Consider the following 17,240-nt stretch of genomic DNA (forward strand, 5'->3'; position numbering starts at 1 on the left):
TGGGCCTTACTGACTGGCGTTAGAAGAATGAGAGGTGATCTCATGGAAACTGATAAAATTCTTAAAAGGGTTAGACAGACTAGATTCAGAAAGGAAAACAAAAAGTGCTAGGGAAACTATGCAAGTCTGGCAGAGTCTGTGGAGAAAACAGTTAAGATTTCAAGTCCAATAGGACTCCTCTTCAGAACAGTCATACTGGACTTAAAACATTAACTCTGTTTCTCTCTCCGTAGATGCTGTCAGACCTGCAGAGTGACTCCAGCATTCTCTGTGTGTTTCAGTATTTCCAGCATCTGCAGCATTTTGCCTTTAGTTGCAGGAAAGATGTTCGCTCTGACTGTGGTATCTCGAACAAGGGAACAGAGTCTCAGCTTATGCGGTAAAAGCAGGAAAGTGGAGTTAAAGATTATTGGATCAGTTGCGATTTTATTCAATGGCAGAGGATGATATGCGAGTCATACACAGACTTGATGTGCTGCATCATAGAGTATAGGAGAGATCCTTTGGACTGTACCGCCGGAGAGACACTAAATCTATCCTGGCCCCACTTTCCAGCACTAGGCCCATAACCCTGAATGTTATATAACATTTCAAGTGCTTATCCAAGTATTTTTTCAAAGTTGTGAGGTTTCCTGCCTCAACTCCCCTCCCAGGCAGCACATTCCAGACTCCCACCAACCTCTGGGTGAAAAATGCTTTGCTTAAAACCCCTTTAAATTTCTCACCTTTCACCTTAAAATTGTGCTTTCTTGTTATTGACCCTTTAAAATAAGGAATCAGTTGTTTTCTATTCACCCTGTTCATGATCTTCTATACCTCAATCAGAACCCCTTCAACGTTCTCTGCTCCAAAGAAAACAACCAGAGTTTATCCAGCCTCACTTCATTGCTAAAATACTCCATCCCAGGAAACATCCTGGTCAAACTTTTCTGCATGCACTCCAGTGCAATCTGACCAATTCTTTGATATATCCCTGTAACCCAATATCTTCTTCCTTACTGTCAACCACTTGGCCAATCCTCATATTATCCACAAATTTACTTATCATTGCTCCCAAGTTCTCAGCTCTATCATTTACGAATATCACAAAAAGGCAGCCAGCACAGACCCTCTGGTAGAACACTTTACAATGGCTCCTGTCACACAAACAGCCTTCTACCATTAGTCTCTGTCGCTTGTCACAATGCCAATTTTAGATCCAACTTGTCAAGTTACTAAGGATCCCATATGCTTTTACCTTCTTTCTCAGTCATCTATGTGTCTTATAGTCATACTGAATAAAAGGAAAGCCATTAGTGAGGTGAGTGGAACAAGTTCACTTAGAGGTGGAGAATCTTTGGAATTCTCTATCCCAGAAGCTGTGGAAGCTCAGTCATTGAGAAGATCTAAGACTGAGACTGACAGGTTTGTAGTTACTGTTGACATCAACAAAGAGGGGGATAATGCAGAAATATGGCATTGAGGTAGATGATCAGCCAAGATTCAGAATGGCTCAAGGAATTGAATTGCTTATTCTTTCTCCTATATTCCTTTCTCCCAATATGAGGAACACTGTCTAGCTCAGACAGCCCTCTTACACCCTGACATGTTCCCATACAATCATCTCTAATTCCTCTCGATTCCAACGAGGCTACCTGCTAAACCTTTCCTTTTGAAGTAAACCCCTCAGCCCAGCTATTACGGGTAAATATTTTCTGAGCTGCCTCCAAAGCAGTGTCCCACCTTGCCACTTAAGAGGTCGAAACTACAATCAGTACTCCAAGTGTGGGCTCACCAATGCTCTGCACAATAAGAACAAGTGTTTTGTAATTACTCTGCATTTAAATAATATTCTGCTTTATTGTCCTCCCTGCCAAAGTAAACAGCCTCATATTTTCCCAAATTATATTTCATTTACCAAATTTCTGCTCATACTTAATCTTGAACATATCCCTCTTTCCACTCTGTGTCCCCCTCAGAGCTTGTTTGGCTCTCAGCCTTTCACTGAGTTTGGGGAATGATTGAGAGTGGGCAGAGAAGGAGCTGAAGAGTGTTTCCAAGAAGACATTGACATATTTTATTCAGCTTTAACTTGGCTGCTGAGCCCGACCTATTTAAACAACAAACACAGTTCTGGATATTGACTTGGCTCAGGGCAGTTTACCTCTCCAGAGTGGTTCTCATTGATTTTATGATTCAGGGTCAGCTGTTTGAAGTCAATGCCAGCGTGTTTATTCAATGTTCCATTTCCTGTAAGACAAACAGCAAAGAAATTAATTCCAATCTCCACAAACAGAGTTGTTGTCTCTGGTTTGTTACCCGTGCCACGTGATAGAGAGTCGAGGAATAGGGAGAGAGAACAGTTAAATGCGTGGCTACAGGGATGGTGCAGGAGGGAGGGATTCCGGTATTTGGATAACTGGGGTTCTTTCTGGGGAAGGTGGGACCTCTATAAACAGGATGGTCTACACCTGAACCTGAGGGGCACCAGTATCCTTGGTGGGAGGTTTGCTAGTGCTCTTGGGGGGGGGGGGGGGGATTTAAACTAACTCTGCATTGGGCATGGGAACCTAGACTGTAGCTTTAGGGTGCAGGACCTGGAGTGTAGGGAGGTTAGGAACATGGCATCAATCTCAAAGGAGGGTGCCTGTAAACAGGAAAGTGGCTTGAAGTGTGTATACTTCAATGCAAGAAGTATACGAAATAAGGTAGGTGAACTTGCAGCATGGGTTGGTACCTGGGATTTCGATGTTGTGGCTATTGCGGAGACATGGGTAGAACAGGGACAGGATTGGCTGTTGCAGGTTCCAGGGTTTAAATGTTTTAGTACGGTCAGAGGTGGGGGTAAAAGAGGGGTAGGTGTGGCATTGCTTGTCAAAGATCGTATTACAGCGGTGGAAAGGACGATGGATGAAGTCTCGCCATCTGAGGTAGTTTGGGCTGAGGTTAGGAATAGGAAAGGTAAGGTTACCCTGTTAGGAGTTTTCTACAGGCCTCCTAATAGTCCTAGAGACGTAGAAGAAAGGATTGCGAGGATGATTCAGGAGAAGAGTGAAAGTAATAGGGTGGTTGTTATGGGGGACTTTAACTTTCCAGATATTGACTGGGAAAGCTATAGCTCGAGTTCGTTAGATGGGTCGGTGTTTGTCCAATGTGTGCAGGAGGGTTTCCTGACACAATATGTAGACAGGCCAACAAGAGGTGAGGCCATACTGGATTTGGTTCTGGGTAACGAACCAGGCCAGGTGTTAGAATTGGAGGTAGGTGAGCACTTTGGGGACAGTGACCACAATTCAGTGACTTTTACTCTAGTGATGGAGAGAGATAAGTGTGCACTGCAGGGCAAGAGTTATAGCTGGGGGCAGGGAAATTATGATGCGGTGAGGCACGACTTAGGGTGCATGGCTTGGAAAAGTAGGCCTCAAGGCATTGGCACAATTGATATGTGGAGCTTGTTCAAGGAGCAACTATTGAGTGTCCTTGATAAGTATGTACCTGTCAGACAGGGAGGAAAGGGTCGTGTGAGGGAGCCATGGTTTAATAAGGAATTGGAATCCCTTGTTAAAGGGAAGAGGGCGGCCTATGTAAAGATGAGGTGTGAAGGTTCAATTGGGGCGATTGAGAGTTATAAGGTAGCCAGGAAGGATCTGAAGAGAGAGCTAAGAGCAGCAAGGAGGGAACATGAAAAGTCCTTAGTTGGTAGGATTAGGGAAAACCCTAAGGCTTTCTATAGGTATGTCAGGACTAAAAGAATGGCTAGGGTAGGAATAGGTCCAGTCAAGGATAGTAGTGGGAAGTTGCGTGTGGAGGCTGAAGAGATTGGGGAGACACTGAATGAATACTTTTCGTCAGTATTCACTCAGGAACAGGACATTGTTGCCGATGTGAATATTGAGTCACAATTAATTAGAATGGACAGCTTTGAGGTATGTAGGGAAGAGGTGTTGGAAATTCTGGAAAGGGTGAAAATAGATAAGTCCCCTGGGCCTGATGGCATTTATCCTAGGATTCTCTGGGAAGCAAGAGAGGAGATTGCAGAGCCATTGGCCTTGATTTTTATGTCCTCGTTGTCAACAGGAATAGTGCCAGAAGACTGGAGGATAGCAAATGTGGTTCCCTTGTTCAAGAAGGGGAGTAGGGATAACCCTAGTAACTATAGGCCGGTGAGTCTCACTTCTGTTGTGGACAAAGTCTTAGAGAGAATTGTAAGGGATAGGATTTATGAACATCTGGATAGGAATAATGTGATCAAGGATAGTCAGCATGGTTTTGTGAAGGGCAGGTCGTGCCTCACAAACCTTATTGAATTCTTTGAGAAGGTGACTAAGGAGGTAGATGAGGGTAAAGCGGTAGATGTGGTGTATATGGATTTTAGTAAGGCGTTTGATAAGGTTCCCCATGGTAGGCTACTGCATAAAATATGGAGGTATGGCATTGAGGGTGAGTTGGAGGTTTGGATTAGGAATTGGCTGGCTGGAAGAAGACAGAGGGTAGTAGTTGATGGTAAAGGTTCATCTTGGAGTGCAGTTACTAGTGGTGTTCCGCAAGGATCTGTTTTGGGACCATTGCTGTTTGTCATTTTTATAAATGATCTGGAGGAGGGGTTAGAAGGTTGGGTGAGCAAGTTTGCGGATGATACGAAAGTCAGTGGAGTTGTGGACAGTGAGGAAGGATGTGTCAGGTTACAGCAGGATATAGATAAGTTGCAGAGCTGGGCAGAAAGGTGGCAAATGCAGTTCAATGTAGGTAAGTGTGAGGTGATTCACTTTGGTAAGAGTAACAAGAAGATGGGGTACTGGGCTAATGGTCAGATACTTGGTAGTGTGGATGAGCAGAGGGATCTTGGTGTCCATGTACACAGATCTCTGAAAGTTGCCACCCAGGTAAATAGTGCGGTGAAGAAGGCATATGGCGTACTGGCTTTTATTGGTAGAGGAACTGAGTTCCGGAGCCCTGAGGTCATGTTGCAGTTGTATAAGACTCTGGTGCGGCCGCATCTGGAGTATTGTGTGCAGTTATGGTCACCATACTATAGGAAGGATGTGGAGGCACTGGAACGGGTGCAGAGGAGGTTTACCAGGATGTTGCCTGGTATGGTAGGAAGATCGTATGAGGAAAGGCTGAGGCACTTGGGGCTGTTTTCATTGGAGAAAAGAAGGTTTAGGGGTGACTTGATAGAGGTGTACAAGATGATTAGGGGTTTAGATAGGGTTGACCATGAGAACCTTTTTCCACATATGGAGTCAGCTATTACGAGGGGGCATAGCTTTAAATTAAGGGGTGGTAGGTATAGGACAGATGTTAGGGTAGATTCTTTACTCAGCGAGTTGTGAGTTCATGGAATGCCCTGCCAGTAGCAGTGGTGGACTCTCCCTCTTTATGGGCATTTAAGCGGGCATTGGATAGGCATATGGAGGATAGTGGGCTAGTATAGGTTAGGTGGGCTTGGATCAGCGCAACATCGAGGGCCAAAGGGCCTGTACTGCGCTGTATTTTCTATGTTCTATGTCCCAGTACCTAACCATACTATGGAGTGAGAGTCCACCCCCTACCTCTGGCTCCATCCAATATAGCCATTGAAGCTGATACATCTCAACATTTCAAAGAGCAAAGGGGCTGGTGTGATTCAATGCTGAGCGTTTGGCATTTCAAGTAACAAGCAACCCACTTGAATAAAGGGGAAACTGGAGATGTAGGATTTCCAAAAGACATTTGACAAGGTGCCACATCAGAGGTTATTAAATAAAATGAGAGCTCATGCACATGATAACATAGCAGCATGGATTGAAGATTGGTTTACAGAATAGACAGCAGCCATAAAGTTAGCAGGGGGTGGTAGTGGAGTGGTAATGTTATTGGACTGGTAATGTTATTGGACTAGTGATCCAGACAAGGGTTCAAACCTCCCACCCCCACGGTAGATGGTAAAAACTGAATTCAATGAAAATCTTGAATAAAAAGCTGACCTCATGATGACCATGTGGTCAACACTCACAAATTTCATCTGGTTCACTAACATCCTTTAGGGAAGCAAACTTGCTGTTCTTACCCAGACTGATCTACATCTGACTCCAGAGCCACTCTCACTGCCCTCTGGGCAATGAGGGATGGATAACAAATGCTGGCCTTGCAACTGATGCAACACACTGTGAACAAATACTTTAAATATTTGTTTTAATTATTTAAACTGTCATTTTTGAGTTGGCAGGATGCAATTATTGGAATGTCACAGGATCAGTGCCGGGATCTCAATTATTTACAATGATTTGAAAGGATGGCTGTTAAATTCACTGATGGTACAAAGATAGGAGAGTACTTAGTGAAGAGAAGTCTGCAAAGGGATTAGAGACAGATTAACTGGGTGGACAATAACATGGCAGATGGAGTATAATGTGGGAAAATGTGAATGTGTTCACTTCGGCAGGAAGAATAGAGGAGCAGCAAATTATGTTGTAACTTTTACACTGCAAGAGATTGCAGAACTTGTAGATACAGAGGGATCTGGGTGTTTTGGTACAGGAATCACAAAATGTGATCACGGAGTGACTAGGAAGGTAAATGGCATGTGGTTAGTTAGTGCAAAAGGAATGGAATATCCATGTACATTGCTACTGTTGTACAAAGCATTGGTGAGACCATACCTTCAACACAATGCAGTTTGCACATCAAACTTTAAGAAAGGACACCATTGTATTTGAAATAGTTTAGAGATTTACTCGACTGATTCCTGGGATGGCTTGTTTTTGTTAAAATTGAGGCTTGGAATGTGAGAGTCACTGGCTGGGTACTTTTTCACATTGTCAGTTAGATATCAGGGTTGTCATTGTACTGGAATAGCTTGCTAAGGGTGTGACAAATGTTGGAGCATGAGTCGTCAGTACTTTGGCCAGAATGGCATCAGAACACATAGCCTTTGCAGTATCCAGTCTCCACTATTTCTTGATATCACATGGAGTGTTTCGAATTGGCTGAAAACTATCCATCTATGATGCTGGGGACTTCTGGGGGAAGCTGAGATGAAACATCCACTCATCACTTCGATCTGAAGACTGTGGTGAATGTTTCATCTTATCTTTTGCACTATGTGCTGGTGACCCCCATCATCGAGAATAGGGCCATTTATGGAAGCTCCTCTTCCAATTTAATTGTTTACCATCATTCACTACTGGATGTGGCAGGACTGCAGAGCTTAGATCTGACCAACTGTCGTGGGACTGCTTAGCTCTATCATTTGCTGCTTAGAGCAACAGTACTAGTAACAGAAAACTGCAATTCAGCCCCTTGAACCCGCTTTGCCATTAGATACAATCCTGGCTGATCACATCTCGGCCTCAATCCCACTTTCCTGCCTGCTCCCCACAACCCATTATTACTTTAAAAATCTGCCTATCTCCTCTTTAAATTTACACAATGTCTCAGATTTCACCGGACTCCAGGCCAGTGAATTCAACACATTCAGAACCCTTCGGGGAGAAGAAATTTCTCATCTCTTTTTTAAAATCTGCTATCTATCCAATGCTATTAAAAATGCCCTTCCCCTAGTTTAGACCCTTAACTTCTGCTCTTAAAATGGAAAGTCTACAAGTTTTCTTATGAGAAATGGTTGGACAGGTTCAGCCTGTGTCCACTGCAGTTTAGAAGAATCAGAGTATGCTTCCCTTTGTGGGAGAGACAAGAACTAGTGAAATCAGTTTCAAAATAATAGACCTTCTATTTAAGATGAGAGTTTTTTTTCTTTCTGAGGGTTTTTAAGTCTGAGCAATTCTCTTCCTCAAATGATGGATTTGGGTCCCTGAATATTTTTAAGATAGAGTTAGATAGATTCTTGAGTAACAAGGGAGTCAAAGAGGTTCAGGAATAGGTGAGAAAGTAGAGTTCAAGTCATGATCTTGTCACTTGATCTTTTCTTATCTGATTATTCCCATGCTTCTCAATTGCTCTTGGCTCAGATACAATCAATCATAAATTCCATCATGATCAATTCTGAATAAAAGCTAGAGGGTTCACTGACGGGGGCGAGTGCGAGTTGTCCCTTTCCAGAAAGTGTCCTTGTAGGGTACTTTTGTCAGACTCTGGCCCAGCTTCTCTGCATGTTCTGTGATGGAAAAAAGACAAAAAGAGTGTTAAAAGTGAGATGAACAACAATAAAAGAGCATTCACACAAGTTGGAGCCTCTCAAACCCTGTATCGTACAGTTCAAATTGATCCCAGTCTCTGACACCAACTTAACACAGGATAGAATGAGAAAGCTCCATGTACAAGAAGGAAGGTATGTGGACCACTGCACTGAACCACGCATGGTCAGCAGTCACAGGGAGATCACATTAGTTCACTTGATTCAAAATGAGCAGATTCTGTAATTTCTATCTACAAATAAAAACATTCCACTCCACAACATCTCAGTTCTCTGCCTCTACCACATTCTTTTTGGTTAATTAATTTTTCTGAATGATGAATTCAAGAAATGAAGACATCCAATAAGAACATAGGATCGGGAGGGTCCATTCATCCCTTGAGTTTGTCCAACTTTACAATTAAGATGATAGCTGCTGTGTACCTAAACATCACCTACACACTTACCCTCAAGCTTCGAATCCACATCACCCAATAAATTTGATTAGTTTCAGTTCTGCCCAAAGCCAGCATCTTTTTGGGGGAGAGAACAGTGGATCCTCACTCACTTGATGTCAAGTAGTTTCTCACATCATCCCTGAAGAGCCTGACTCTAAAGCAAATGCTCTGTCTCCTCATTCCCAACCTGATCTCGGGACATTCTGATGTAAATGCACTGTGTTTTTCAAGGTCGATGTATCCTTTCTGAGGCGTATTAATGCCAGGTGGCACAGAACCGGAGCATTATTCAATTGTAGCATAGCTTCTGTGGGTTTTATTTGTTCATGACATGTTCTTTGAAAAAGTCAGAATTTGTTACTCACCCCTAATTTCCCCTTGAAATATATAGTTTGCCCTCAGTTCCTAGCTTCCCTGACGAGTCTAACATCTTCTCCGCATCCTCTCTGTCTCGGCCTCTCGGTATTCTGTAAGTTTCAATTAAATCCCCCCATATCCTTCTAAACTCCACTGAGTACAGACCCAGGGTCCTAACTGTTCCTCATGACAGGTTCTTCATTTCTGGGATCATTCTTGTAAGCCTCCTCAGCGGCCTCCTCCAAGGCCAGCACATCCTTTCTTAGATAGTGCGCCCGTAACTGCTCATAACATTCCAACTTGGTCTGTCTGGAGCCTTATACGATCTGAGAGGACATCTCTGTTCTTGTATTCTAGCCCTCTTGAAATGAATGCTAGTTTCCTGGTCACCATCACTGAGACTAGCTTTTTAATTCAATTTAAATTCCACCAGCTTCCATGGTGGGATTCAAACTTTGAGCATTAGCCTAGGTATCTGGATGATTAGTCAAGTGATATTATCACTACATCACGTTCTTACATGATTGCCAGCTGTATGAATGCCTCAAACATGTCACAAATCTTATCTCTGTATGCATTTACTCCCAAAGACTCAAATCTCACAGGTCAAGGTTGATTCTAAATGCAATCTAACCAGTTGTGCCCAAATCCCAGGACCAGATTAAACATTGCAATGGGAAAAATTAGCTCAGAAAATGTGGCAAAACATGATATCACTGAGTCAAGTCATACAGACAGAAATCACATGCAGAGGTAAGAATTGTAACTTATTTGAGACAATTATTTAAGAGGCATTTAAATGGATATTTAGAGAGACAGGGAATACCGGGATACAGATCAGGTGCAAACAGCTGGGATGAGTTCAGATGGTCAGTGCTGATGTGGCAGGCTGAAGGGCTTATTCCTGTGTTGTACTATTCTTTGTTCCTGACAGGCTGACAATACAGGAAGATATAGTGGTAACATTACTAGACTCATCATCCCAAAGATCCAGGCTGATGGTTATGGATTTAGGTTCTGTTCCCAGCAATGGCAGCTGGTGGAACTAAAATTCAACTAATGAAAGTGGAAATAAATGCAAGTCACCATAATTGTGACAGTAAAACTTATCAGTTGTTGTAAAAACCCATATGTTCCACTACTGCCCTTTGGGAAGGAAATCCACTATTCTTTGTACCTTTGAGGTAACTCGTACACTTGCATACCAACGAGTCGCTTTGCACGGAAAAAGGGTTTTGATTGGGGTCAGAGTTCCCAGGGTTTTGATAGGCATCAGAGTCCCCAGGGTATTACAAGGGGCTCGAGTCCCCTTGAGAAGTAAAGTGAGGAAGGGGTTAAGGTCCCCTGGAAAAAGGAGTTTGGATTCCTCCAGTGGTGAGATTTGAGGCTCTGGAGCAAAAAAAAAGTTAAAAACCAGGAACTTCAAAGGAAAACACTTAAACAGAATTTGGTACTTTTGAAAGTTATCGCCTTTGTCCTCCACACCTCCCCTTTGAAGTACTTTTAGGGCAACCGGCAAAAAAGTGAATCCAGTCCGCTCGGATTCCAACAGTAAAGTACATTAACCACCGGGGAGGCTTTATCCGGGTTTTTTGTTGTGGGAGTCTCAGTTTCTGGGCAGTGGACTCAACTCGGTGAGTCTTTCTTCTGGGGGAAGAGAGTGGCTTAAACTGTGACACCATGTGGTCCGCTGTGAGGATTTTCTTTTCTTCAATAAATGCAATTTCATCAAGAGGATGCGGAAAAAAAGACAAGTAGTGCTGAAATTAAGATTGCACTAATACTTGGATCGAAAAAGGAAGTTTCAATATAAATTGTGCCATGCTGAGAGTGTTTGATCATTAAATATTTTGGTTTGTTAAAATCCTAGTTCAGAAAATCCTTTCAAGTAACTCTTTTGCCTTGTTTGAATAAAGATCTCAAATCAATGTGTTTTGTGGGCTATGTTTTTACATTTAAATTGTACAACATTATGTCCTTTTTAAAATTATCAAACTTGCAACCTTAAAACAAACTGATTGAGGGCTTCGAGCCCCTGATTTGTTTGAAATTTTACAGTGCCGGTTAAAATTAAAACAAATGGGTCAGTGGTCATGATTTACCCAGATGAGAGTAATGTATTAAAATATCTTTGCTGCTGTGTTTTTAATGCAGTGTTCACAAAAAGACGACTGCATTTTAATTTTGATGTTTTGTTAAGATTTTAGAGAATATTAGAACTTGGAGCCAAGCTGTTTCAGTTCTGTCAGTTACTGTTAAGAATTCAGTGCCCCCCTTCATATTGCAAATTCAAAGAATGCTGATCTCTATCAAAGTTGTCACTGTAATTCTGACTGTTTTATTTGGCAAGTTTCATTTGGAGAACATATTTTAATATATTCTGCATTTGTTTCCCATGAATAGCTGAGATTTAAATCTGAACTGAAACTGCCTCTTCAATGACTTAAGCACAGGAAACATTTTGTTATTTTCTATGCCCCCACCAACCTACCCTCCATTCCCAGCACTTTCCCATGCCACCACAACAGCTGTAAAACCTATGCTCACACCTCCCCCCTCACCCTTGTCCAATGCCCCAAAGGATCGTTCCATATCCAGTACAGATTTTCCTGCACATCCACCCACCTTATCTACTGTGTCCATTGCTCTCGATGTGGTCTCCTCTACATTGGGGAGATAGGATGCCAACTCGTGGAACGTTTCAGCGAACATCTCTGAGACACATGCACTAAACAACCCCATTGCCCTGTGGCTGACCACTTCAACACCCCCTCCCACTCCACCAAGGACATGCAAGTCCTGGGCCCCCTCCACAGCCAAATCCTCAGCACCCGATGACTAGAGGAAGAACACCTCATCTTCCACCTTGGGACCCTCCAACCACATGGCATCAACATAAACTTTGCTAGTTTCCTCATCTCCCCTCCCCCCACCTCATCCCAGATCCAACCCTCTAACTTGGCACTGCCCTCTTCACCTGCCCATCTTCTATCCCACCTATGTGCTCCAACCCTCCCCACCAACTTATCACAATCACCTCCCACCTGTATTCACCCCCACTCAACTCCCAGCCTCTGATTTATCTCTCAGCCTCCTGTCCCCCCACATTCCTAATGAAGGGCTCCTCAGATGCTGCGTGACCTGCTGATTTCCAGGGGAGGGCCAGGAGCCAAAGGGTTGAATCTGAAAGGGTGGGTGGTTTATAAACAGCTGTGTACAGCAAAACCACAGTCACTTTGTAAATTTTACCGGAACCTCCACCATGTAATGAGTTGGATAAAGCAGTATACATACCCTTCAGTATCTCCCGTAAGTGCGCCTTTCCTTTGTCCAATGGGGTCTCTCCATACTTACTGCAGATGCTAACAAGGGCTCCACTGAGCACCAGATCCTGAAAGGAAAGAGACCAGATTGACTACACACACATCTCCTGCTTCACAGATCCCGTGTACAGTATATTAAGGAATTATGTTGGAAGTTCACCACACAGTCCAGGCAGGCTCTCTTCACATTGCCAACAAGATCTATTCATTCTGACATTTCCCATTATCTTTGGTGACATTACATTTTCAATGTTCAATGTGAATCTCAGGCCAAAAGTATACATAACAGGAAATTAAGTCTGTTAATGGAGATTTTACAGTTTCGTGATATGCTTCAAGTGAGGAGAGGCCAGGACACTCAAGACAGAACGGATTCCTATTTTAAATCTGGTATTCTGCCTTGTCACTTAATTTCTGCCTGGTAAATTCCATAACAAGAGCTACCTTTATAAACCATGTAACCAAGCCCTTCTGGCACTGATGATACTGTGACCTTCACATTGGTGGGAGAGTGTAGTTACAGGGTGACCAGTTGACAGAATGACCGAAAAATGTTACCAGGAACTGCACATAGAGTCATATAGCACAGAAACAAACCCTTCAATCCAACCAGTCAGTGCCAAACATAATCCCAAACTAAACTTAGTCCCACCTGCCTGCTCCTGGCCCATATCCCTACAAACCTTCCCTATTCATGTACTTATCCAAATGTCTTTTAAATATTGTAACTGTGTCCACACCCACCACTTCCTCACAAAGTGCAACCCATACGTGAACCACCAGTTTTTTAAAAAAAAAGTATTTGTCCCTCCTGTATTTTTTAAAATCTCTCTCCTCTCACCTTAAAAATGTGCCATAGTCTTGAAATCCCCTATGCCAGGGAAAAGGCACCTACCATTAACTCTATCTATACTCTTCAGGGTTTTATAAACCCCTATAAGGTCAGCTTTCAGCCTCCTATGCTCCAGTGAAAAAAGTCCAGCCCCGTCCAGCCTTTCTTTATAACTCAAACCTTTACACAGTGGATGGTTCACAACATCTTGGTAACCCTCGACTGAACACTCTCTGGCTTAATACTATCCACAATCCAGTATATAGCAACATATGTTGACATTGTTAAAAATCACACAACACCAGGTTATAGTCCAACCAGGTTATAGGTTAGGATTGAGTCCTCCACTACCACCTGATGAAGGAGCGACACTCCGAAAGCTCGTGTGCTTCCAATTAAACCTGTTGGACTATAACCTGGTGTTGTGTGATTTTTAACTTTGTATACCCCAGTCTAACACCAGCATCTCCTAATTATGTTGACATGGTATGTGTTACAGGCTAGAATCTAATCCAAGTGTTTACATAGAATACTACATAGCCAGGTTATAGGAAGTGTTTGGACGGATATGGGCTGGGTGCTGGCAGGTGGGACTAGATTGGGTTGGGATATCTGATCGGCATGGACAGGTTGGAACAAAGGGTCTGTTTCCATACCGTACATCTCTATGACTCTAGGAGTGAATTAACAGCTGAGCACCCAAGCGAAAGCTCAGTCAGAGCAGTGTGATTGTGCATTGTTTCACAAGAATTTCAGGAACTGGAATGCCTATCTGAGGCAGATGGAATGTTGGTTGCATTGGTGACCAGGAAATTTCCACTTCTGTGGGCTAATGATAACACTGCCAAAACAATTGATCCTTGCCCAATCAACAAAGTGCTCCCACTGGTAGAAGAGTTGCGAAACAGAGGACATCCATATAAGATGATAAGATAGAAGAACTGACGATGACATAAAGAAAAAAGATCCCAGCGAGTGGTTAGGGTTTGGAATGTACTGTCTGAGACTGTAGGGGGAGACAGGTTTAATTGAGACATTCAAACAGGAATTAGAAAAGAATCTGAACAGGAATTGATGGGAATGAACAGATTTAATGGGAATAGTTACGGAAATGGGACTTGCTGAAGTGCCCTGCAGTGAGACAGCATAGGCTGGAGCAGCCAAATGTAATCCCCATACTTCCAAGTGTTTCGAGAAACCTCACACCCATCAGTATCTCACTGACAACACAGGAAGTGCAAATGCAACCTGATGAGCAAATCTTGGCACCAATCTACGCGCATTGTGCAGTCCATGTTGGTCACAACATTTTAGTCGTACTGTAGATAGGCTAACCTTTGATCCGTGTAAAAACCGATCATTGGTGTGTGTCAGAAATGGTGAACACAGTGTGACAAGCTCTTACCTCGGCCACCTTATCATGACCCCAGAAACAAGCGTAGTGCAGTGGTGTGTTTCCATGTTCATTCACTGCGCTGACATCTGCTTTGCACTGGATAAGCTGTGGAGACAAATGCAGATGGTGATTCACCTGGACTTGACACAGACCCAACAAGATGGTGAGATGTATAGACTAGATAGAGGGGACATGCCTTAAAGTGTGTGTGCTTGGTTTCCCTCTGCATATCAATACGCTACCTTGAGGCCTAGTGATGATCGTAAGAGCCTAAGATGTGGGAATGTAATCACTTGGCCCATCGAGTTATGGCTGGTATGTTTCTCAAACCCATTCTCCTGCCTTCTCCCTGTAACCTTTGATCCCCTTATTAATCAATCATGTAACCATTGTCAATTGGCATAAAAATCCATATGGTTCTCTAAAATCTTTTTCAGAAGGAAATCTACCTTCCTGACCTGGTCTGGCCTACACGTGACTCCAAACTCACAGCAATGGGGCTGACTCTCAACTGCTCTCTGGGCAAATAAGGGATGGGCAAGAAATGCTGGCCTAGTCAGCAACGCCTTCAAGCCTCAGCAATATTTGTGAACAGACATTCAGCCAGGGCAAGCAGAAAAAAGCAAAAATAAATCTTGCATTCAAATTAGGAGCATGCAACTATGAACAAATAAAGCACAGGCATGCAAACACACAAACTGACCCATGGAGATCAGTAACGGGAACCCTGGCTGACATATTTCCTACTCTTACTCTTGGGAACATTGAGTGCAATTTGAACAACTTCACACAACCTCCTCTGCTTAACTCCACAAATTCAACCAAGGTGAGGCATGGAACACAAACCACCCTGTCACCTTTCACCCAGGTCAGTGTTGAGTGGGGTCCTGCAGGGCTCTGTTCTTGGGCCTCTGCTCTTTGTAGTTTTTATAAATGATTTGGATGAGGCGGTTGAGGGGTGGGTTAGTAAAGTTGCAGATGACACAAAGGTTGGAGGTGTCGTCAATAGTATCGAGGGCTACTGCAGGCTGCAGCTCGACATAGACAGGATGCAGAGCTGGGCTGAGAAATGGCAGATGGAGTTCAACCTGGATTAATGCAAAGTGATGCATTTTGGAAGGTCAAACTCGAATGCTGAATATAGAATTAAAGACAGGATTCTTGGCAGTGTGGAGGAACAGAGGGATCTTGGTGTTCAAGTGCATAGATCCCTCAAAGTTGCCACCCAACTTGTTCAAAAAGCAGATGGTGTTTTGGCTTTCATTAACAGGGGGATCGAGTTTAAGAGCCACGAGGTTTTGCTGCAGCTCTACAAGTCCCTGGTGAGACCACACTTGGAATATTGTGTCCAGTTCTGGTCGCCCTACTATAGGAAAGATACAGAGGCTTTGGAGAGGGTGCAAAGAAGGTTTACCAGGATGCTGCCTGCACTGGAGGGCTTGGCTTTTGAAGAAAGGTTGAATAAGCTCGGAATTTTCTCTCTGGAGGGAAGGAGGAAGAGAGGAGACCTGATTGAGGTGTACAAAATAATGAGAGGAATAGATAGAGTCAATAGCCAGAGACTTTTCCTCAGGGCAGGATTGACTGGCACGAGACGTCATAGTTTGAAGATATTAGGAGGAAGGTATAAAGGAGACGTCAGAGGGAGGTTCTTTACGCAAGGAATGCATTGCCAGCGGTGGTGGTGGAAGCAGAGTCATTGGAGACATTTATGCGACTGCTGGACATGCACATGGATAGCAGTGAGTTGAGGGGTGCATAGGTTAAGTCACTATATTTTACATTAGGATTAAATCTCAGCACAACATTGTGGGCCAAAGGGCCTGTTCTGTACTGTACATTTCTATGTTCTATTCCTTTCGCTCTCCCTACTCTGTCCCTTCCTGTCCACTCCACTCCGTTCCCTCCTGTTCTAAGAGTAACCCAATTAGAACATTACAGCACAGTACAGGCCCTTCAGCCCTCGATGTTGCACCTAATTATGGAACAAATGCACAGGGAAAAGTACTGAAGTGGAAATGTCAAGTTTAAAGTTAGGAACTGAGCAATGTGGGGATGGGAAAATAGGTGGGGTTAAAGGACATGGGGGATTCAAGAATGTGCATATGAGGATCTACAATCTAGAATTAGATTGTCAGGAGTAATCATTTCTATGCATGCTTTTATTAACCACAAAATGGCTTCCTAATACAAACTAACATAACAAAATGGTTTTAGCTTTCAAATTAACAGTGTGTTTAAAATGGCTTCAGGCTGCATTCCTGCATTGTTGAGCTAATTGAATCAAAGATAAAGCAGAACTATGGACCCTTCACAGCATGGAAATTAACTAAGCCTGATCGGACATTACTAACTATTTTGGTTAACCTTGAAATGCAGGTGGGAAGAGATAAACATGCAGTAAACAGCTTTGTTTTCCAAAAAGTATTATTGGGTTAACCTGCTGCCCATTATGTCATTTATTATGTTTTATTGGATTTACTCTGTCATTAAGACTGTACTATTTCTTAAGAAACATTTCAAAAAAATTGCCTTTGTTCTAAGTGAATTGGCGCAGTTTCTTCAAGGAACACCGGAGCTGTTAACCTCTGTGTTGCTGGACAAACCTGTGCCCGGCGTCAAGAATAAAGTGCTATACTTGCTGAAACAGACCGTATTCCTGTGATTATTTGACCGATCGCGGAACCGAGAGACACCTCTTGGAGGGTAAAGATCTTCACGTATAGGGAGATAGGTGGAGTTTGTGGGAAGGGGAAAGGTGTTTGTTAAAAAGAGGTTGAGA

General features: G+C 43.2%; 1 protein-coding gene across 2 annotated transcripts in view; it reads right to left on the bottom strand.

The window, feature by feature from the left end:
• ilk (integrin-linked kinase) overlaps positions 1-17,240 on the bottom strand; it is a 77,214-nt gene that overhangs the window by 17,142 nt on the left and 42,832 nt on the right. For both annotated transcript variants that reach the window (XM_087988519.1, XM_087988518.1), the window contains exons 4-7: positions 14,468-14,563; positions 12,202-12,298; positions 7,991-8,074; positions 2,144-2,229 (exon numbers count right to left, since the gene is read on the bottom strand). In XM_087988519.1, coding sequence (XP_087844645.1) covers positions 2,144-2,229; positions 7,991-8,074; positions 12,202-12,298; positions 14,468-14,563 — 363 coding nt within the window. The remainder of the gene's footprint in view (positions 1-2,143; positions 2,230-7,990; positions 8,075-12,201; positions 12,299-14,467; positions 14,564-17,240) is intronic.

The sequence above is a fragment of the Chiloscyllium plagiosum genome, unplaced genomic scaffold (assembly GCF_037043375.1).
Source record: "Chiloscyllium plagiosum isolate Xiang-an unplaced genomic scaffold, Cpla_swu_hap1 HiC_scaffold_6, whole genome shotgun sequence".
NCBI classification, from domain to species: Eukaryota; Metazoa; Chordata; class Chondrichthyes; order Orectolobiformes; family Hemiscylliidae; genus Chiloscyllium; species Chiloscyllium plagiosum.